The sequence below is a fragment of the Mya arenaria genome, chromosome 12, assembly GCF_026914265.1.
Source record: "Mya arenaria isolate MELC-2E11 chromosome 12, ASM2691426v1".
In the NCBI taxonomy this organism is placed as follows: Eukaryota; Metazoa; Mollusca; class Bivalvia; order Myida; family Myidae; genus Mya; species Mya arenaria.
In genome coordinates this window covers 42,549,089-42,572,561 of record NC_069133.1, presented here as the reverse complement: position 1 = coordinate 42,572,561, position 23,473 = coordinate 42,549,089, and the positions used below count along the sequence as shown (strand labels likewise).

The 23,473-nt window shown below is 34.6% G+C and overlaps 1 protein-coding gene across 1 annotated transcript; it reads left to right on the top strand.

The window, feature by feature from the left end:
• The first annotated feature begins 299 nt into the window (after positions 1-299).
• Positions 300-23,473, top strand: LOC128211295 (transcription factor LBX2-like). The gene is made up of 2 exons (XM_052915952.1): positions 300-1,791; positions 21,942-23,473. Exons 1-2 carry the CDS (start codon positions 1,113-1,115, stop codon positions 22,478-22,480), a joined length of 1,218 nt encoding a protein of 405 aa, XP_052771912.1. The 5' UTR covers positions 300-1,112; the 3' UTR covers positions 22,481-23,473.

The window sequence follows — 23,473 nt, the reverse complement described above, 5'->3', positions numbered from 1 at the left end:
TTAATACTATCTCTTTACAGCTCCCCTAATTAATTTACCCATTTTCAAATAATGCTCATGGTTTCGCTAATGTCCGACACATTTTCCAAGATTTTATTACCCGCTACCGGGAATGAAGGCTTCTAATTAGACTCGATGCGCAGTAACGCCTATTTCTCCGCTTAGCGCAGCGGTGAATTCAACTCGCTCGCTGATTGGCTGCCGAAGTCTGAGACCACGCCTCACTGGTTCGGAACCGCGCCATAAGGTCAAAGTCTAAAGAAATAATTAGCAATCGTACATCTAATGCTAGTTTATATTTGACATCTTTTCTTTTAGGCAATGTATAACAAGATCGCTGGTTTCTTAGTGAAAGTTTAGAATTTCGTTCAGGATATTTACCAGTACGCCGGAATTCTGTTCAATAACTGTTTTGTAGATTAATTTCTCGTTTCTTCGGAAAGTTTAGGAATTCTACGGCAACTTTTTAACAAATGTGATCACCAATTTGTCTGATATCAAGCCAGTGTGGCAATAACTGAAACTGACATTTATTAGCGCAAAGTGATTTTTGGAAATATAATTTTCATTAGTGCGCTCCGTCAGTTGCCAACGGAATAAAAACGGACGAAATTGACAAAAACGCTAGTGTTTAATGAAGATAATCTATTTTGCAAGAAAATGGATGCATGGTTGACGTTTTGATACTGAAAGGTGTTTTGCCACAGTGTTCATTGTGTACATAAAATCCAAGGCTGAAACCGCCAAGGGCACGATTTGACTCTCGCCTCGCCTGTCCGTTCATCAATCAGTCACACATTAGGTGATCGACAGACGCAATCGAACGTTTCTTATTGACATCGCTAATTATCACCAATACCTATGTATACTCATAAAACTTATATATGAGTGAACTGCGGATCGGTGATCGCGCCAAGAATTGTATGTGTAATATTTACACAATTGTTTTAATAAGGGAATTATTTGTTGTCGTTTAAATAAAAATCGCATTTTTGCGTCACATGAATACCCGTTAATCGAGCACATATTGGCTGGATATTTCTTTTTGAAAACGGATTTTGTTGCTTAGTGAATGGGAAGTGTGATCCCCAAACCTGGATATACGGCACCCCATGACTCTTCCGATGCTGCGGATCCTGCCGCCACCCTGGGACTTCCGGTTGATGACCTCCAACTCCCAGCGGGAGGCGGCCGAGCGCTTCGTCAGCGATAAGTACGAGTCCATCCAGCGGCTGGCCATGGTCCCAGCGCAGCCTCCACGCAATCCAAACAAACCATACACATCTTTTAGAATAAACGATATTCTCAATTCGAGCGCCTGCAGCCCGGATGTGTCCCCTCAAAGGCGGCCGCATCGTCCTTCCAGCAGAAATCCTCGCGGCGTGGAATCACCACCGAAATCAGCGGATACAGAACATAACAGACTTTATAAGTTACAATCTCAACACAGGCACCAGCAAAACTTGATACGTTACCCGCATGCCCAAAAACACAATGGTAGTTCAAAACATACAAACAATAACAATCGTGATATAGTTCACAGGGTGGCTCCACCACCACCTCCACCGCCAGCCCATCTGCGGATCGTGAGGCCGTGGGACGCCTCCCCATCACCCGGCCGCACCTCGGAGGCATCTTCAGATGCGGACGACGAAGAAATCACAGTAGACGACGAGGACGCAGGGCCGCCGAAGCAGCGGACCGCCTCCCTCAAAGATGTCTCGCCCTTGGACGCTCTTATGGAGATGGCAAACAAGACTTTTCAAGGCCTCGAGACCTCGGAGGCTGCAGGTAAGCATCGTACACGACAAATAATATGTGACATGGTTTTTATTTCGGTTAAGGATTAAGTAAAACTAAATGTTACTTGAAACCAGTGTGATTATTTTGGTAAATGCAATATTTTCCAACAGTACATGCTGTCTTTTGCAGCACTTGGTCAAACTTTTAAGAACCAAAATCGAGCCTGATACAGCTACGGAAGAAATGAGTTTCTTGTCTTAAAATGAAATGATTTTTTAATAAAAATAAAATAAAAAATGATATAATAGGAATAAAAATGGACTGTATTTGCTACATAATTAATTTCTGTGCTAAGACATTGTCACAGGAAACATAGAAAAGCACTTGGTAAATGTTAGTCAAAACTGAAGACAAGATTATAAAATAAAATAAATAAATATAGTCTATAAATAAATAATAATAAATATACATAAATAATGTCGATTTTCATCATATTTTTTTTTTATAAATAATGAATAAATTAATGAATGATTGATGTACGGTAGAATAAATAAATATATAAATACATAATTATATATTAATACATCAGAACAAATATCCATATACAAAGCAAAAATAAACAAATAAGAATGAAAAAAGGGTATAAAAGTAAGTAATTTAGGAAGAAATTATGCAAATTTGTATAATAATATTTTTTCTTAATAAAATAAATATTTAAATTGGAAGAGCAAATAACAAAATCGGTTATCGACAATAGTTTTAAATTGTTTAACCAAACACTAAATCTTCTTAACATTATGCGTACATTGCGAAAAAGAGCTTGCCACAAAAATGCGAGTAAATGGTGTGTATAATTGTGAGTAATAACATAAAATTGCATAAGATGTTTTATCACAAATGAACGAAACAAATCTATTGGTTGAAGTATTGTTCGGATTGGAAACAAATATATGTATATATTATAAAATTAAATAAAGAAATAGTTTTCCAGGATACTGTCGCCTTCTATAGTCAAAGATCAATGTGGCCAACCAAACAACATATCGCTGACTGTAGGAATAAGAAATGGTCTAGTGGTATAGGTGTCTGCCTCTCACCAAAGAGGTTCTGCGTTCAAAACCCACACCGCTGGTACTTTCTCGTGGCCCCTAACTAGGGACACGAATTCTGGTTCCTACCAAGGACACAGACTCGAGAGTGATACATTAAATATTTCAACTGTCTTAATACGCAATCCAATTCAATTGAATGCAATTTCATTAAAGAGGCGACACAAGCTCTTGTTTGCATGTATGTACATTGCATTAAAACGTGATTCGTTTATAGAAATATGAATATTAACGAAAGCTGGGACGTGTGTGCATACTTGACACGTTTATTTATAGGCATATGCATATATTTACAAACTAGAAATCATTTACCAGAAGCTCTTGTTTGTCATCTCAATAAGAGCGCGTCCAAGGCGGACGAATGTTGGAGGAAGGTGGCGCTGGCGGTCGTCTGCGCCACGCGTTCAAACATGCAGCATATAAGGGATGACTTGTAATAAATATACTTTTTATCCATGTATATACTAATGAAAATACGCATACAGAAACATGATTAATTCATACTAGAAGATTTTACAAAATATGACAAACTCCCCTAATTAAATGTCAATTAAATGACCTATTGCATTACTTTATAATTAATTTAATAAAACGAACAAGGTAAGTGTATTCTATATACAACAATTCACTTCAATTCAATTCAATTCAATTCAACACTTTATTGCCTCTAATAATTTAGATTTGTAAATAGGAAAATGAATGGATAATGAGGAAAACACATACAGAAAGAGTTGATGTATAAACATACACAAATAGATATTATGTAAACAAACTATTTGTTAAATGATAACATATGAAACAAGATGCATTAACGACAGTATTCATTCATTCTCATTTTGGAAAACATCTGGTTCAATAACTTACAGTGTATAAATACCATAGCACTAATGTGCAGTAATTCATAATCTAATTTGTTATAAATGTAGTATGTTCAAACCTGATGGTATTTTAAATATGCATAAACACAAAAGTATTACAAAATAAATTGACAAAAAAGGTTGCCAAATGTCGTAAATTTGTTTAGCATATAATCTAGATAGCTTTCAAAACGGAGTTGATCCGTTTAATGGTAATTTTTACTTTCCACGCAAAATTAAATTTTGCTTCACCGTAAATCATTGAAAGAGAGCGGACGGGTATTTATGGCGTAACGTATCGTTTTAAATGCCAAATGCTATTGATGGTTTAAAATATGTTAGCCACCTTTTCTTGTTTACGAAGCCCCAGAGACCCTTAAAATGTATGGAAGAAGTGGCGATGAAACAAATTAGGCAAAATGGCGTTTTGCTTCGTGTTTGTGCAATAAAATCTAGGGAAAGTAGCTAGCTGATGTTTGAACACAAATTTCGCAAACTTCACAATTTGGTGAGACCAAAAAATGTATGTTATCACGAATTTCAGATTTGTGAACAGTCAATATGTGCTTCAGCTTGTGAATTACATTAATATTTATTTATTTATTTATTTATTTATTTATTTATTATTTATTTATTTATTTATTTATTTATTTATTTATTTATTTATTTATTTATTTATTTATTTATTTATTATTATTTATTATTTTATTTTTTTTACTTATTTATTTAAATGTTCTATAATTCAATTATTCATTCATTCTTCCCTTCGATCTAGTTTATTTACAAAGAAATAGTTTAATTAGAAATATGTTTATTTACCAGTTTATTAACATAATTTCTTATCATATTGAGACTTATATAACACAAGACAGCGATTCAGAAAACGTGATCTTCCATAATGCAGAACAGAACAGGTTTTATTACACGTAATCTATACCGTTCTTTGTGTTATTTATAAAAATCATTTACTAACTTATTAACATAACAATCATACAATATAGCGAGTGACATCAAAGACATATTATAATTAACAGATAATGGATGACCTGAAATAGTACCACTATAGTACAATGCGCTAATATGACAAATACTTTTTCAATTATCATATGCATGTATATGCCGGAACAATCTAATTACAATACTAGTATACATGCACATGTGCAAACAATTAAAAACATTATTTTTCCCACAATCTGGTGTTAGTTTAATCACTTATTTCATGAAAAATGCATTGAAAGACATGTTACAAATATATCGTCATAAGAATTGAGGAAATCGCTGAAAAATAAAATTATTACCTCTTCTTTTCTAATATGTTGCAATAAATAGTGTTTACAGAATAGAAAAATGCAAAATAACGTATCATTTCATCATCATTGTAAATATTTAATCTTTAGTATTCTTCTTACATTCTCATTCATCAGAGTTTGATTCAATTTACAAGTTTTATTGTCAATATCGGCAATACATAATCCTTTGGCCATGAACACTACACATATAATGCGATGAATTGAAAAGGTGACAAATACAAACAGAAAACAAACAAAAACAAGAACTATACATAGGCCTTTAGTCATGAACAATTGTCCTTTCCGATAACTCGGTTACTTCCCCTGATTTCTAAGGGAGGCTACTCCATTTCCTACTTCCGGGGAATACATTTTGCAAGATGGCCGACGTAGACAATGAGATCACTGGGGCGTGTATGAATAACAATGAGTTGACACCATTTAAGGTCTTACAGTCTAACAGTACTTAGGGGTTTTCCTGCTCGTTTTCTTTATTAGTTTTAAATCTTTACTTTCCATTTTCACTTGTTGCTGTTTACTTCCTGGTTTGTGTAGTCCCCGGAAGTAATTTTCCGCTTTCTGCGCATGCCCACTTGAAGAGTATTCAGGGAAAGATAATCGAGTTATCGGAAAGGACAATACACATAGAATGAGATGTACACTAGTTGAAAAGGCAGCACATACAAAAACAAAAACAAAAACCATTTCATACTACATATTATACAAAACATAATAATTATATAATTGATTGCAATATCTGAATATGAAGCAGCTGCATCAATGCTGACAGAGCGTCTTAGTATAGAATTGCAAATATAATAAGACACATAATTGTATTATATTGTTGTATTTTTTGAAGACATTTGATAATGATAAAATCTAATTGATGTACTCGTAGAATCATCGCTCTGGCCCCAATTTCTCGAAACTTCTTAAGCTTAACAAGTGAAAAGCAAACATAGTGAGCTTAGCTTAATCCTGTTATTAGGGACTTATATAAAGGCCTAGTTTAATCCTTCTATAAGTGCCCCCCCCCCCCCCAAAAAAAAACAAAAAAAACAACAACAAAAAACAACAACAAAAAAACAAACAAACAAACAAAAGTGTATTTGTATCATGCCAAATATTCCTTAAACTAGGCCTTTAAGGCCTTTTGAGAAATTGGGGCCAGGTGTACAAGAATGGGGTTTTAACTTATTATGGTTTTCTCAGTATTGGTATGGGACGTATCATTAGTATTGATGAACTGATCATCACACTTAGTAACAAGATAAATCTGTTATGTTGACATGACCAATACACCATTGACTGATTTGACATCTACATGTGGCCGACATTCCACATTTCACAATCATTTCGACAAGATAACATTTTTTTATCAAAATTAAATGGACTAGCCCTGAGGACTATCTTTCAACACGTTAACAAATTTGATGATTATTTCGCATACCCATCGGCGAATGGCCTAATCAGGCATTGGAAATTGTATAAATTGAACTAATTGTATGCTATTTAGCAAAAATGAACTTTAGTTTTCTGTCGTTTGTCTTTTTGATTTACTCGCTTCATCGAACGCTCGTATTTTATATGTCTTTCTTAGATACAATATGTGGATATAATACTAAATTAAACATGAGCTAAGTACACCATTGGCCATGCACCTATGGACAAACGATTCTGTGGGTATCGAGTCTTATGTGCCTGATATTTCCCGTCACCGCTGTAGCGTTTGTAGTCATAATCTAATTTGATCCGCTGAGCTTTCTGACTAATCTGATCAATGCAATTGATTGTGCAATGTCTTCACAAATGTAATTATACAGCCGTTCCTAGTAATTCATTTGTAGTTACATGTGTCGTTATTGTTATCGGCGTATGTTTCCTTGAGTTGGTTTAAAATAAAGGTCTCTCAACAATGGGACATAACTCGCCAGTGTAGTTCTTATCAGGGGCAGATAACCGATAAGGGTTTCTGTTAGTATTTCTGGTATGCAGTTTATTTGTGGTGGCAATCTATGGGCTCACACCATTGCTGTTCTTATATGTGGTTGTTATGTGTAAAATATAGAAGACCGGAATCATATATAGACTACTGGGTTCATGTATAGAATACCGGACTCACATATCGATGACTGGACTCCTATATAGATGACTGGACTCATATCGATACAATTTAGTTCATCCATAGAATAATCGGTTCAAATATAGACTGCTGTGTTCATGTATTGAATACTGGGTTCATATATAAAATACTGGACTCATTATCAAAGACTGGATATATATTTAGAAGACTGGACTCATGTATAGAAGACTGGACTCGTAAATCGAAGATAGGACTCGTATATCTAGGATTGGACTTATATATAGAAGACTGGACTCATGCATCGAAGACTGGACTCGTATATCTAGGATTCGACTCATATATAGAAGACTGGACTCATGTATAGAAGACTGGACTCGTATATCTAGGATTGGACTTATATATAGAATACTGGACTCATGTATAGAAGACTGGACTCGTAAATCGAAGACTGGACTCGTATATCTAGGATTCGACTAATATATATAGAAGACTGGACTCATGTATAGAAGACTGGACTCATATATCTAGGATTGGACTTATATATAGAATACTGGACTCATGTATAGAAGACTGGACTCGTAAATCGAAGACTGGACTCGTATATCTAGGATTCGACTCATATATAGAAGACTGGACTCATGTATAGAAGACTGGACTCGTATATCTAGGATTGGACTTATATATAGAATACTGGACTCATGTATAGAAGACTGGATTCGTGTATAAAAGACAGGACTTGTATATCTAGGATTGGACTTATATATAGAAAACATGACTCGTATATCTAGGATTGGACTTATATATAGAAAACATGAATCGTATATCTAGGATTCGACTTATATATAGAAAACATGACTCGTATACCTAGGATTCGACTTATATATAGAAAACATGAATCGTATATCTAGGATTCGACTTATATATAGAAAACATGACTCGTATACCTAGGATTCGACTTATATATAGAAAACATGACTCGTATACCTAGGATTGGACTTATATATATAGAAAACATGAATCGTATATCTAGGATTCGACTTATATATAGAAAACATGACTCGTATACCTAGGATTCGACTTATATATAGAAGACTGGACTCATGTATAAAAAACAGGACTCGTATATCTTGGATTCGACTATATAGAAGGCAGGACTCAAGTTTAGAAGACTGGACACAAATAAAGAAGACTGGACTCAAGAACACTGGACTCGTATATTGAAGACTGGACTCATGTAAAGAAGACTGGACTCGTGTATAAAAAAACAGGACTCGTTTATCGAAGACTGGACTCGTATATCACGTATTTTAGTCGACTCAAACGTTTCATATTAAAGCAAGTAGTGTTTACGAAGATCCAATATCTCTCAGGCCATCAAAGCACAAACACATACCGTGGCCGAAGACCCCATTGCTCTTTCTAACCTAGACGGACAAAATAAATATTCCATTGCGCATCCTTTTTGACCAAACACACATCAATCTTCGGCAAAGCTGAAACCTCCGAAGTAAATGATATTTAGTTAACTCAGACACAATATAGTCGAAGCCAGTGCGGGAAGAACATTCTTAAAATTCACACCAACCGCGGCGTGGTTAATTTGGCAGCAGAAAATGGCTTTTCAAAGCCCGCTGACTCGCAGATTAGCATGGTAAAGGCATTTTCCGCGTATCATAGTTTTGTTCTGCTTATATGCCTTCAGGCTTGGTAAGTTATCCTCACCGAGACGATCCAAACCACAAACCACTAGATCTCTGTGCTAATTACTTTGTACTCTGTCCAGGTTACACTTTTCGAGGGGATAATACTTTCCCTATTCAGATTTTAAAGTGTTATATAATCTGATATTGTTTTTTTTATAATTTGAATTGATTTTGTGTTTTTATACGTTACACTTTTAGAGGGGATAGTTCTCGTTCAGATTTTAAAATGTTTTATAATATGATCTTGTGTTTTTACGTCACACTTTTCGAGGGATAGTTCCTCATTCAGATTTTAAAATGTTTTATAATATGATCTTGTGTTGTTGTTTTTACGTTACACTTTTCGAAGAAATAGTTTCTCCTTTAGATTCTTAAACGATTAATAATCTGATATTATTTTTTTATATAATTTAATTCATCATCTATGATAATAATTGGTATTGAAAACGCGGGATTGGTTTTTTGGGGCCAATAATATACTTAGTCCCCAGATTTTGTTAATATTTTGCAAATGCTTTTTTAATTTCTAAAACAATACTTTGTTGTGTTCTTTGTATTTCTATGATTCGTCGCAAAATACCGAATAGTTTTCAGACGGTGACAGCCTATGTTGCAAGTAGATCGTATTGTAATTTCAATTTAGCTGTTTAACTTAATGGCTTTACTCCAGGGAATCTTAATTAATTATGCAATAATACTTTTCACTGGCAATCAATTTAACTTTAGTAATACAAAAAACACGTTAAAACCTACAAGTAATTAATACTGTTAGGTAACGATTTACGAACTACTTCTACCAATGTATCGGCATACATCCGAAATTGTTTTTTTTAGATGGAAAATGGCCGATGTGTTCCGAATGACATTTCAACAAGAATGTAACTATTTAGTCGTGGTGTGATCTTGAAAACCAATCCCAGTCAAAACAAGAACATTTAACACAAACCACTGTCGGGTCGGGCATTTCAGCTTGTTTTCGATCGTCTGATAAGCGCAGCCTACTTGGTGGTTTTCGTAAATTACTTGAAAATCCGAGTAAATGGATTCACCCCGGGATACTTATGGGATTCTTAGCACGTTCATTTTGGACGACCGATCTTCCTAGCATTTACTTGGTACTCTCGTCTCCCCCAGTTCTGGGAATTCTTCCTGAAATTGTAGTAATTTACTCACTGGCTTGTTATAGAGCCGGGGGTCTCCGAATGCTACTGTTTTAATACCGATCTTTACGATGGTAATTATTAATAGAAACAGTCGTGAGATAAACATTAAAGACATCTAAATGAAATTTGTTCGCACTAATAACTTGGTAAATCAGCATTATATTTGCTTCTGAAATAAGAAAAAAAATGTGTTTAGTTTATCATCTTGAAGATCTAGGTTGGTATTCAATATTGCTCTTCATTGGATCTAAGAACGATGTAGCTAATCGGATTACTTGTAATTAAAAACTGGCCAATAGAGTGAATGAAGTCAATGATTTATGACCCTAAGATTAACTTAAGTTGTATATTGAATACTACCCCATGTATAGATAGTAACTTACATTTCTGGTGAACATATTTTCATAAAAAACATAATGTGTGGGAAATTATACAAAAAGCAAACCAAAATTCTTCTTTCAGTGATTTATAACAAAGGGATGATACGATTTATGATTAAATCTGAAATCAGATTGAAAGTTTTCAATACCAGACTTTCATTAATGAGTTTAGTTTGTGTTTTGCTGTGTATTTGCGTTGCGCAGTTAGAAGTACATTGGAATGAGTATAAACAGCATTGAAAACGATTTCATGAGGGTCTAGACCCCTTAAACCCTTTTTGGGGGGTCCTGAATCCCTATTGTTTAGCTAATAGGATTATTGGGCCCCTTAACCCATTTGGGAGGCTTGAATCCGTCATAATAGAACTACCTTTTTCAGAATTTTGAATGCTGATCTGTAATCATCCATGATAACAAAATAATAAAGAATACATGTATGTTAATCAGCCTTTGTAATTTTATATTCTATACATCACATATTTATCTTACACCTAGCGAATCAGAACTACTTGATATGCTAATATATGATATGTATACCAATAATATAGCAAAGATGTTAGGATATCATACGCACTATGACTAACAATACAATGACCCTTTTGTCATAAGATACTCCTTATTTTTCAAACGATTTATATATAAAAAGGCAAGTGGTGTAGTAGTTAAAGCTAAATATACAATCTGATCAGAACACAACAGAATACAATAATTATTCTTTACTTGGGCATGTACAATTGATCGTTTTTTCAATGAAAGTACATGTAAGATACATATGTGCATATAACTAAATTTGTATTTGAAATTTTCATATATCTGTTCTAGAAGTCTGTGATAAAAGAAACGTGTTTAGTTGTGTTTTTATATACATCTTAAAATATTCAAATGACATATTTCTTATGCCCAAAGGATATGTCGTTCATCGATTAGCAATATACTTTGACATTGTTTTACCACAGACATGTAGTTCACATATAATATTTTTCACAAATGAAAACAAGTTTTCTCACTTTTCACAACTATGAGATGGTTCACAAATGTAGTGGTACATAGTGAGTCTGAATGGCATATTTCACAAATGTGGTGAAAAGTGCGATTCACATATTTCACAAAAGTGGGATCGAACAAACTTGCGAAATGTGTGATTCGTGCAAAGTGTGGTCTAAAAAAGCAGAACTTAAGTGGCGGATTACCATGGTGACGTTTAAGTATTAATGATAAAATTGCATAGCACTTAAAAAGCAAAACCAAGATATATTCGTAATAAACTTCAAGCAATAAAATCTGACAGCTATGTAACGTGAAGTTGTTTAATTTTTGTTTTATTATATAACTTTAAAATACAAATGATATTTACTGAGATTGCCATATTTTTTATTATATTCCAATTATCACTTTAACGTGCCGCCAAATTAAAACAGCCAAATTACTCTAGTGTAATATTCCCAACACTCTGTCAATTAATAATTGGATCTTTTTTTCTTCATAAAAAACGTTTTCCCCTAAAAATAAAAAAGGCAAGATTTGCTAAACTAATTATCGTGCTTGACTTTGCGCACAAGATGCGGGAAGCGCTAATCAGCTTCGGAGGGTATCAATTTTTACCTATTATCAACTTCAAAGTTAAACAAGAGACTTATGTTCATATTCTCATCTATCTCTAACTGTATTTCCAGATACATGTATGGGAAATGCAGTTAAGCGTTTATCCAAATTGTCAGACATCAAAAGTACTAGACCAATTTCATGTTCGTACATGAGTCTCAAAATGAAATGAACAACTCAGCAGTGTTGACGAAAAAATCAACAAACCTAGGAAAATCCTTTAGGATGAAAACATTCAGACCAAAATATTCATTTAAATATATATTTGTTCGTTAATTTATTATATATTTATTTATTTATTATATTTTAGTTTGTTTGTTTGTTTTTATTTATTGTTTGTTTTTATTTATTGTTTGATTTTATTTATTTATTTATTTAAATTTATTTATTTATTTATTTATTTATTTATTTATTTATTTATTTATTTATTTATTTATTAATTTATTTATTTATTTATTTATTTATTTATTGTTCATTTGTCTTCTTTAATTTTTTTGTTCGGCCGTCCGTTCGTTCGTCTGTTCGTTCGTTCGTTCGTTCGATCCTTCGTTCAATGATCCAACCACCAACCCCAAATACACATCCACCCATACATCTACTTAATTAAATATAGGTTACAAACAAAGCCTTTCTTGAAAAAAAAAACAAGCAATAAATATGTAACTGTTCTTACTATGTATAGCGTAGTTAATAAAATCTTATGCTATTCATTAGTGTCGAAATATAGCAAAACAATCATACTTCCATTAGAAAGGGGCTACAGCTTGCATAAAAAACCTTTGGACGGCATGTCATACGTATATATCAGTCCCATGAGACATACTTACGGTGTTCAAAAACCCATTAGCAGTTTCCCGTAAATTCATGTCTTTGAAAAGAGCTCCTCATGTAAACCCGATAAGCCTCTGTGGCTGAGATAAGCGGTGCTGTGATCGTTAACGCCTCGCTAACGTCTAGCTATCCCGCTGCGTCACCGCGATTTTTTAGGTGTACGTCAAGGCGAGATATGCTTCCCGCTGCGTCACTGCTATTTTTCTAGGCGTACGTCAAGGGGATATGTTTGCGCCGGGTCTTTTTTGCTAATAGCCGAATACACGGAGATGTACAGCGATAACTGGAGATGAAGCTGTTTATCTTTCGTTTTAATGTCTTTAAAAGAGCTAGAAGTGCCTAGTTGATTCCAGTAACAAGACTTTGTAGAAATACTTTAGATATTTTCCAGGCGTTTTGTGACATTTAGTAGTTCTTTAGCGAAATCAGGCGCCACAATTTTCGTAGAATGAAATTAATAGAATTTGCGTTGATTTCAAGTCATATTTATTTTTAAATGACGAACAGAAATCGTTCACTCATTAAACCTATCTGTATTGAAATGTACACTTACAAACTATAACCATACTGTTAAAATCATTACCATTGTCAATTTATACATCATGAATATAGTAAACGTTTCACGAAGACCGCCATCGAATATCGGATCATTTAACGAGTCTGTCGGATATTAGCAACATAATTGATTTTAACACTGTTACAACGGCTCTGAAGTGAAATTTTCGAAATAGAGCTCAGTTTTTGGGGTCGCTGGTGGCAAAAGTGAAATGCTCTTCATCTTGAAAGTCTTGACAAGAGAGATCTTAACAGTGAGATAATTACAGGGGGTGAAGAAAATTTATTTGACAGATTAGATGACCAATCGATCAGACAATCTCGAAGATCAGTGACATAGCAAAATTATTCAAATGACCTTAGGGATTTGGACCACGAATTTGTAAAAATGCTAAAAGTAGTGGCAGTAAAATACTAGTACCAGTGGTAGAAGTATCTTGCAGTAGCAGCAGCAGTAGTTGTAATAGTAACAGCAGTAGCAGAAGCATCAGTAGCAGCAGTAGTAGTAGTGGCAGAAGCAGTAGTAGTAGTACCAGTAGCAGTAGCAGTAGCAGCAGCAGCAGCAGCAGCAGTAGTAGTAGTAGAAGTAGTAGTAGTAGTAGTAGTAGTAGTAGTAGTAGTAGTAGTAGTAGTAGCAGCAGTAGCAGTAGCAGTAGCAGTAGCAGCAGCAGCAGCAGTAGCAGTAGCAGTAGCAGTAGCAGTAGTAGTAGTAGTAGCAGTAGCAGTAGTAGCAGTAGCAGCAGCAGAAGCAGCAATCATGCGACTTGATGATGTATCAATTACTTTAGCAGCATCAATAGCAGTATGTGCAACACCAGCGAACTATTTTATATAATTAACAATAGAGGAAGCAGCAGGAATAGTAGTAGCAGTTCTCGTTCTTTTCGCAGCTGTTGTAGCTATTAGTAGTTGTAGGAGATGGGGGAGACAAATAGTGGAATGTGACCTGACCACTGGTCAGTGTGGTGTGTCGGTGGTCAGTTCACGGCTGATTTATGAGGCCTGAGCGATGGCTAGGTGTCAAGTGGTCACTTTTACGTCCACTTGTCCACCTTTGATGGCCTAGTTACAAATTAGCGGAGATGTCTGTATCAGTAATTACGTCGTTATTAGATGTTATTAATACAAATTAGTTATTTATTGCCTTTATATTGGGTGATTTGTCTAATGGTATGTTCATTATTTTCTTATAACGGTGGCATTTATTTCTTGAATGTATAATTAATTTTACGACAATTCTTTAATGAAGAATAAATGTATTCCACCTACGGAAATAGTAAAACAGAACTAATGGGCTTTATGTTACTTTATAGAAACAATAACAAATAAGATATCATAAAATGAGTTTAACATGATATTTCCATTTATAGTGTCTTTTGAAATTGACATATATGTTGCTGAGAGAAACTTAGAATCGTGTTTATTACTTAATTAATCTAGCTTTACAAAACACTAAACCATTATCAGTTAAACGAAATGATAAAACCATAATCAGTTAAAGTTTAAACGCGACATATCGTGTTGTTTTACGTTGAAGTCCGAGATTTAACATCAAATGCAAACTGTATGGAAATGAAATTAAGTGAATAAACACTTAAAGGATCCTTCAATCCTGGATTTCAAATCAGTGGAGATATATTAGTATATAATAACTTCCAGTTCATTTAAAAGTAAGAAAATTAAACAAAACAAAAAAATGCAATTGCAGATAGCTGAGATGGACAAATTTAAGGCATCACCTCAATGCAAGAAAGGTTACAATACTATATATGGAATTGTGAGGCGCTTAAAGTCACATTCCTGTTTAAGTGATGTAAACTTATTTGTTTGTAATATCGTTTGCACGCGTAAACACATACTCTTAGAATTGGTTAAAGGTGTTAGTATGAACTAACAGAAATAAATGGTTTAATGTGTAAGTATATATGCAGAAAATATCCTGGCCTTAACTTTTTAGTAGTCTAAATACTATTGTGCAAAAACTACCCACTAACTAGGTGAGCCACAGTCTACCGCTTCACCTGATTAAAATCAATAACTGCTGATTTGCTGATACAGATTATCTCAAGCGAGCATCTGCATTGTTCTTCAAAAACTTTTATCAACACTCTGTGAGTGCAATAGTAACTACCAAATAACTTAACACACATCGTATTGCCTTAAATATGATAAGCCATGGCCAAAGCCTGAACGGAATAATTGTAAGTCAGACAATCCTTTACAGTAATGAGTACTTTTTAGATTCCAAGAAACCTTTGTTGAGCGTAAAGCGATTACAATTGTATATGCATTCGAACTAGCACAACCTTAATTTTGGGATCTTAGTAAAGCGTTAGTTTATGGGAGATGAACCCATAAAATATATGAAAATGCACGTGAAGGCATTTGAGTTGAGTTAACGGCTGCGAAATAATAATAAATTCTAGTGTTATGCACATTTTCGTTATAAAATCATAACAAGTAATTAGTCTTTATGATCATTTGTGCATTACGCATTAGGGACCGTGTAATGGCTCTTTGGGTTAATAATGAAGTTTCCAAAGTACTTTATATTAAGTATTAACTGTGGATTTCTTGAAATTACCGAATTCTTAAATCTTTTCTTTGTACTGTTCTGCTTGCGATAACGCAAAAATATATTTTAATCACAAGACCAAACTTAAAACAGCTTGTTCATTAAGTACGACAACAATTTAAATCACATTTCATTGTTTTTCAACATATACATCTTTACCAATAATAACATGATATTGAATTGATTGCTTCTATAGAATTTCTCATAAGTTTTTATTGTTGTATAAATTGTATATGATTGTTTTAAAATGTTAACATTTAAATCACTCTAGGGTGGAAATAAAAATTATATATACAGTCTAAACTCGCTATGACGAAGTCTTTAGGACTTCGGGAAATATTTCGAGATAACAAACATTCGATATAATCGAAATACAAAACACGTCTAACTGAACGAAACATATTCGTCTTATTTCGAAATAACCAGAACATCGCTATAACGGATTTCGACTTAACGAGTTACGACTGTATTTAGTATGAAGAGGGATGACCTAAAAGTTGTAGCACAAGTCTTGAATGCAAACATTTCGTTTAAACAGTACATGTTAAATGAAATCAAACACGAGCATTGAATCAAATAAAAAAATATGTAAGAAAACATGGAATGTTTCAAATATGATTATACTGCATAACACAAATTTAAATTCACAGATTTGAGAAAATGGAACGATTTCATGATTCGATAAAATCTTGAGTCAACTTTCCAAAATACATTTAATTTTCTGTCGAACATCATTTGAACACACCCTAAAGAGTTTAGTGTAAATAATTAGGGCTGCTTTACAATACAAATGTAGTGTGATTGATGTTTCTGCGAATTAGCGGGCTTTGAAGTGATCTGGGGGATATATTAACTGACAAAAAAACTCATAGAAATGTGCCTCTCTTGCTTTGAAGAGGAAAATACGAACAGTTGATATGTCTTTTAAATTGTATTTCGCTAAATGCACGTTTAGTAAACCTGCGGGGAAATGGTGTATAGCTGAACATTAAGCTTACATTCTTAAAGCGTAGGTATATGATTTCTGTTCTGTTCTATATGAAAAAATAACATTTGTATAATAGTCGGCCATAGCAGTTTCATTCAGCATAAAATATGTTGTAGTTTTTTCATGTTACTCATGAATAACTAGAGTATACACATTTTCAACCTCCATTCAATTCAATTCAATACTTTATTGCCTCCAATAATGAAGATATGTTGATAGGAAAAGACATATAATGAGCAAAATACATACAAAAGTAATTGATTATTAAACATACACATATAGACAGGATGTATATAAACTATTGTTAAATGGATGTTAATTGGTTATATATGAACCAAATATTAAACACATTTTCAACCTCACAAGTTATGTTTTTCTAATTCTTCGAAGAACCGAAGGTCTTGTATAAGGAGGCCCGACACTATATTTCATGTCCATACACGGAGACACTCAGTCATTTCTTAGAATCTCTTGTTCCATAGTTCTCAGTTTTGGGCTGAGAAGGCGACGGATTTATTATCCCGCAGCGAACAGTTTTTCTCCCTGAAAATCATCCTGCAATATCAACTCGCAAACAGTATTTTCGCGAGAACGAATCGCATGAATTATATCCGACGAAAATAATTAACAATTATGAGAGATGTGTTTATGACTATAGTTGAACCGACACGTGTTAGCCTATTTATAATGTTGAGCCGATAAATCGTCATTAATATAAAAATAATGGACGCGTTTTTTCCCTCAATTAGCTCTCATCTTTTCGCTGTATTTACATTAATTCTCAAATAAAAAGACACTTGGAAGGAAAAAATTAAGGCAGCAAAAGACTGTTGTCTGGGAACAGGGATCCTATTATACAAGACCTCTGTTTGGATTGATGCAATTTGCCTGCATTTTGGTCGCTAGTGCGTCTAATCCAGCGATCTCCTGTTCGTTCGTTTAGCCTTATTTGCCTTTTATTAAGACAATGGCTTTACTGAAAAAAAAATATAATTTAAATACAATTATATGATGTTTGTGCGATATTTTTTTGGAGAATTCAGAAAACTGATTTGATGATTTTTTTTGTTTTTGTTGTCTATGTATGATATTTTACACTTTACTTATTATTTATTTAATTTTCGTTAAGCATAGGTTTGTTTCGTGATTACACGTTTTAGTCGTTGTAAGATTACATGATGAATTTACATTTCTCCTCCCCAGCAGAAGTAGATGGACACAAGGCTTATCTGATTAGTCATTTTAAACGCAACTGTCTGACCTCTGCAATTACTTGAATAACTTGTCAGTCTTAAAAACTTGATCGACTACGTATTATTTTAAGCCAGCGGATAATATACCCTTAAATTGACGTGTTAGTTTCCATGCCATTATTTGCAATTCCACTTTCGTTCTCATTCATCAACTTGAAAGATTCCACTTTAATAGAATGATGGGTAATTTATTCTCTTGACTGGTAGAAATTTGTCACCTTTTCGGTCGACGATGTTGCACAATGCTATTTTCATTCGAGAAATATATTATTAGTAACAAATGGCTGCACTAAAACCAAGGGGGGTAACTGATCTATTACCCTGAGGGACACGATTAGCGCTGACCCCGGCAGATGGCGGGAATTTAATTACTAGGCACAAAGTCCGATTTAGCCAAATTCGAATTTCAGTACAAAACATTTTGTGAAATGAATCACTGGTTTCAATGTCTAAACGTGACAGTGGGCGGCATAAGAACCGAGTCTTGTTAGAACCAAGGAGACTTCTCACTTTATTTAATTTCTTCGACATTTTGCGGTGTCTAACTGAATCAAACGCCATTCTACGGGTTGTTATTAATTAAGAAGGAGAATGGGTGTTAGCCGCAATGTCATTCTAATTGAAGGCCATGGGAACATTGACGCGTGTTCCACCGTTTGTTACCATACAGTGGACGGCCGGCGTCAATTTACAGTGTTAAAATCACTTAAATTTCTCGAAATCATTTCTTTTCTTCCTCTGCAAGTTGTAATACGGTTAGATTTGGGCGACCATTGGACTAAAATAAGGGATCCCAGAGGGCTCTGTATCATTCACCTTTATGGAAAAATAACCTGACTGGTAGGCGTCGTTTCTGATATTAAGGACATGCTTTGAACAAATTTGGTGGAAAATGAATGGTCTCTCTTTTGTGTCAAAGATGATTACTAAGTTTTTTTTTATCAGGTTAACCAGCAATACTTGCATTTTTATTGAATATTAAACTATCAAGTTAGTGGCAACAGGGCTTATCAGTTTATCTATTTGTAGGGAGTATCAAGTACAAAATCAAAGATACAAGATACAATATACAACAATAATAATCTTTATTTAAAGTCGGGTATATGCTAACAAGACACATTAGCTCAATGAGCTGTTTTCCGACATGAAAAACAAAATACATAACTTATTAAAACATAACAAAGAGCTGGTGACCTCTAAATAAAGTGGCTTAAGCAGAATACTGCGTACCATACGGCCCATGGTCTCTCAAACAGAATACGACGTACCAAACGGCCCATGGTCTCTCAAACAGAATACGGCGTACCAAACGACCCATGGTCTCTCAAACAGAATACGGCATACCAAATGGCCCATGGTCTCTCAAACAGAATACGGCGTACCAAACGGCCCATGGTCTCTCAAACAGAATACGGCATACCAAATGGCCCATGGTCTCTCAAACAGAATACGGCGTACCAAACGGCCCATGGTCTCTCAAACAGAATACGGCGTACCAAACGCCCCATGGTCTCTCAAACAGAATACGGCGTACCAAACGGCCCATGGTCTCTCAAACAGAATACAGCATACCAAATGGCCCATGGTCTCTCAAACAGAATACGGCGTACCAAACGGCCCATGGTCTCTCAAACAGAATACGGCATACCAAATGGCCCATGGTCTCTCAAACAGAATACGGCGTACCAAACGGCCCATGGTCTCTCAAACAGAATACGGCGTACCAAACGGCCCATGGTCTCTCAAACAGAATACGGCGTACCAAACGGCCCATGGTCTCTCAAACAGAATACGGCATACCAAATGGCCCATGGTCTCTCAAACAGAATACGGCATACCAAACAGCCTCTGATCTCTCAAACAGAATACGGCGTACCAAACGGCCCATGGTCACTCAAACTGAATACGGCGTACCAAACGGCCCATGGTCTCTCAAACACAATACGGGTACCTAGTCTCTCAAACACAAAATGGCGTACCAAACGGCTTATGGTATGCCGTACCAACCATATGGTCAACTCTGGCGACGGCGACAGTGTGAAATATCAGATGATTTTCTGAAGATATTCTACCTTTCAGCAGATTGAGAGCATTTGTGATTTTCCCCTTGAAATAAACAAACATTGACAAAGTTAGTTTACTGCATTACGAACAGGACCTTTTTTGCAACGCATAACATGACAAAAACGTCAATGCACGTTACATAGTTATTGTAAGTTACGGAATACACAAATGCAGACAATTAACAGCCAGTCTGATTCCGATGAACACAACTAGAACTGACGTTCAAAAACACATCTAAGGAAGGGGGTCTTGTTAGCATTTGGCGGTTCTTTGTCACGTGTTGGGATGATTGAGCACGTTGTCCTGCTAATATGCGTGCAATGAACATTTGACACGTGGTATTCGCTACCTGGCTTTTTGATGAATGGACTAATTTTCTTGAGCAGTCGAAATCCTACAGCTTCATTACACGTGATATGTGAGGCTAATAGCAATGTTGAAAGCACGTGAATATACGATTACGAGTAAAAGACTACTTTCCAAAGACTATTTAGCAGCACATAAACTTCAGCTTTTGTGTTACCTGGCACAGTTTTCATTCATTTAATATATGTTTTATGTTGTTATTGTTATTGTTGTTGTTGCTGCTGCTGTTGTTGTTGTTGTTTGTTTTTTGTTGTTGTTGTTGTTGTTGTTGTTGTTGTTGTTCTTCTTCTTCTTCTTCTTCTTCTTCTTCTTCTTCTTCTTCTTCTTCTTCTTCTTCTTCTTCTTCTTCTTGATTAAAGTTAAGCAACAGGGCATATTTCGTTTTTGAACTTCTCCCATTGATATCTTCATTAGCCTTTCTTTGTTTACAATTTATGGTGAGTAACCACTTAAATGAAATACAACCGCGCATTGGTTATTAATTAATAATCCCGCCATCACATTAACCGTAATATATGTTCGCTAGTATAATGTTGTGCAAACACATCCTAATACATATTTTATTGCGATAGATCATTAAGTTATCTGGCTGATCGATTATCAGTAGTGAAACCGGTTTGACAGTTTTGGCCGTCATGTTGTCAAGTAAGTTGATCGAGTATATCCATCAATTGATAATCGACGAATAATTCGAGCACATTGCGAATATATGGTCATATTCCATAACTGTGGTTGACTATTGTTTCTTTGATGTCTATGTGTTCAAAGAAAATGCAAGATGAGCAGTCACGGACATTTCTATGATGTGATTGAGGCTTATTTCTGCAAGTGTCGTCTTTTCTTACCGGCACCAAACTGACACTTAGATCCTCAATCCCCTACCCCCATACACATGAATATTAAATCCTGATCAATATTGCCGATTTTTTCGAAAAAAATATATGCATGTTTTACTTCACAATAGATGAGACAGAAAAATGAAACCAATCAAAAAATTAATAAAACTAACAAAAATATAAAGACAATTGAAATACAACATAATTTTAGCGAATAAATTAATTAATTCATATAATAAATGAATAATTAAGTAAAAAAAAAATAGATAAAAAAATAACAACAAATAGATGTGTTAATAAAAGGTAAAAATAATCAATAAAACATGAATAAATTAAATGTTGAAAGAAATAATTGTATGCAAGTAAATAACAAATGAAACCAAATTAGTTCATGACATTTAACACAATTATAAATTGGATTTTTTTGACATTTTTAAATTTATCACTTTTGTTACTAGTTTATACATAGTTATGATAATTATACGGCGGATGACGACATGATACATGCGGACATGTTTTATAAGCAGTTTTTGTCTCGTTTCAGACGCCAAAAGACGAGAGCAGGCGGCACTGTTTGGGAAGCACTCAGCTCCTAAGAAGCGCCGGAAGTCGCGGACGGCATTCACAAACCAACAAATTTACGAGCTGGAGAAGCGCTTCCTGTACCAGAAATATTTGACGCCCGCCGACCGTGACGAGATCGCACAAAATCTTGGTCTATCGAACGCACAGGTGATAACATGGTTTCAAAATCGACGCGCAAAGTTAAAACGTGATCTTGAGGAACTAAAAAATGACGTAGTAGCTACCAAAGAGCTGTCCACAAAGTCTGGCTCCTCCGATATGGAGTTTAGTATTGACTCCGACATTGAGTGTTCATCTGTGACGGACGCCAGGCCGCCTCAAATCTCCCCAAAAGGGAACCGGAGCGAGAGCCGCTCACCGGAACCGCACGAACACTCTCCGGCGGCCGGCGAGGCGTCCCTCTGCTCTCCCAAAAATGGAGGCGGGGAGGAATGTGACTCTCCTGGAGAAATTGTGGTAGATGACACAGATGATATTCACGCGGAGCAACATACATAGTGATGACGTCATTGTTGGAATTAACTTTTAATGACGTCAATATGGAATTTATTTTGTGTCTTTAGAAAAAACAAATTTCTTGCGCCCAAGCGCTGGAAAGGAAAGAATAGAATCTTGCTTTCAAAAAGTTATAATTATATTGATACGCATTTTTAAGGAATACATGTTTTACGTGCGTTAAGCATTTATTTGCTTGTGTTACAGTATAAAGAATTTTCAATGTCAAAGAGAAGTCATATTATAAAAAAAATTTTTTTTATATCGAACGGACCACAATTGTTTTGCATCTTTCAGGAAATTTAAATTGTCATTATTCTTTTAACATGTAAATGGCATTTGACGGAGTGTTTATTTAAATAACGCAAAAAATAGTTTTTAGAAAATTATCATTAATACCTTAATTAATACTTTATTTAGCTTTGTTTTTCTTTAATGTTTGGCTACAGCAGCAATATAAATAATAACAATAAGATGTAAAGGATTGTTTATTCTTCAGTGGCGATGTAACTTTCCGAAATACTCCATAAAGAAAGCCTAAACTTGGAAAGTTAAATAGCATTCGAATAATTCCATAATTAATATTGAACGATTCATTTGTTCTTTAATACTATCAGTTAAAAAATCATTTATTTGATGAAAAAACATTGAGAAAAAAAAACGCATATTATACATACATTGTATATCACCGTAAGGAATGAGAAAATAGCTAAACGCTAATATCATTACCACTTTCCCTCAGTTTTCTAATATATTGCAATAAACAGCCTTTACAGTATAAGAAATATAGTAAAATTAAAATTAAAATTTGAAAATGGCATTGCATAAATTATGAAATTATGCATTTTTAATACAATTGTTTTATCAATATGATGATTATTTTGTTGAACGTTTGTTTTCTTCAGAAATTTATCATTATGTTCAGTGAAATTCCACGGACGTTACTGTTCTCTGTGCTTTAACTATATTGTCCCGAAGTGAGTGTATATATTATTA

Coding starts and splice junctions, on each gene's coding strand:
- LOC128211295 (XM_052915952.1), top strand. CDS start 1,113: ATGACTCTTCCGATGCTGCGGATCCTGCCGCCACCCTGGGACTTCCGG. Junction 1,792..21,941: donor CGAGACCTCGGAGGCTGCAG/GTAAGCATCGTA, acceptor GTCTCGTTTCAG/ACGCCAAAAGACGAGAGCAG.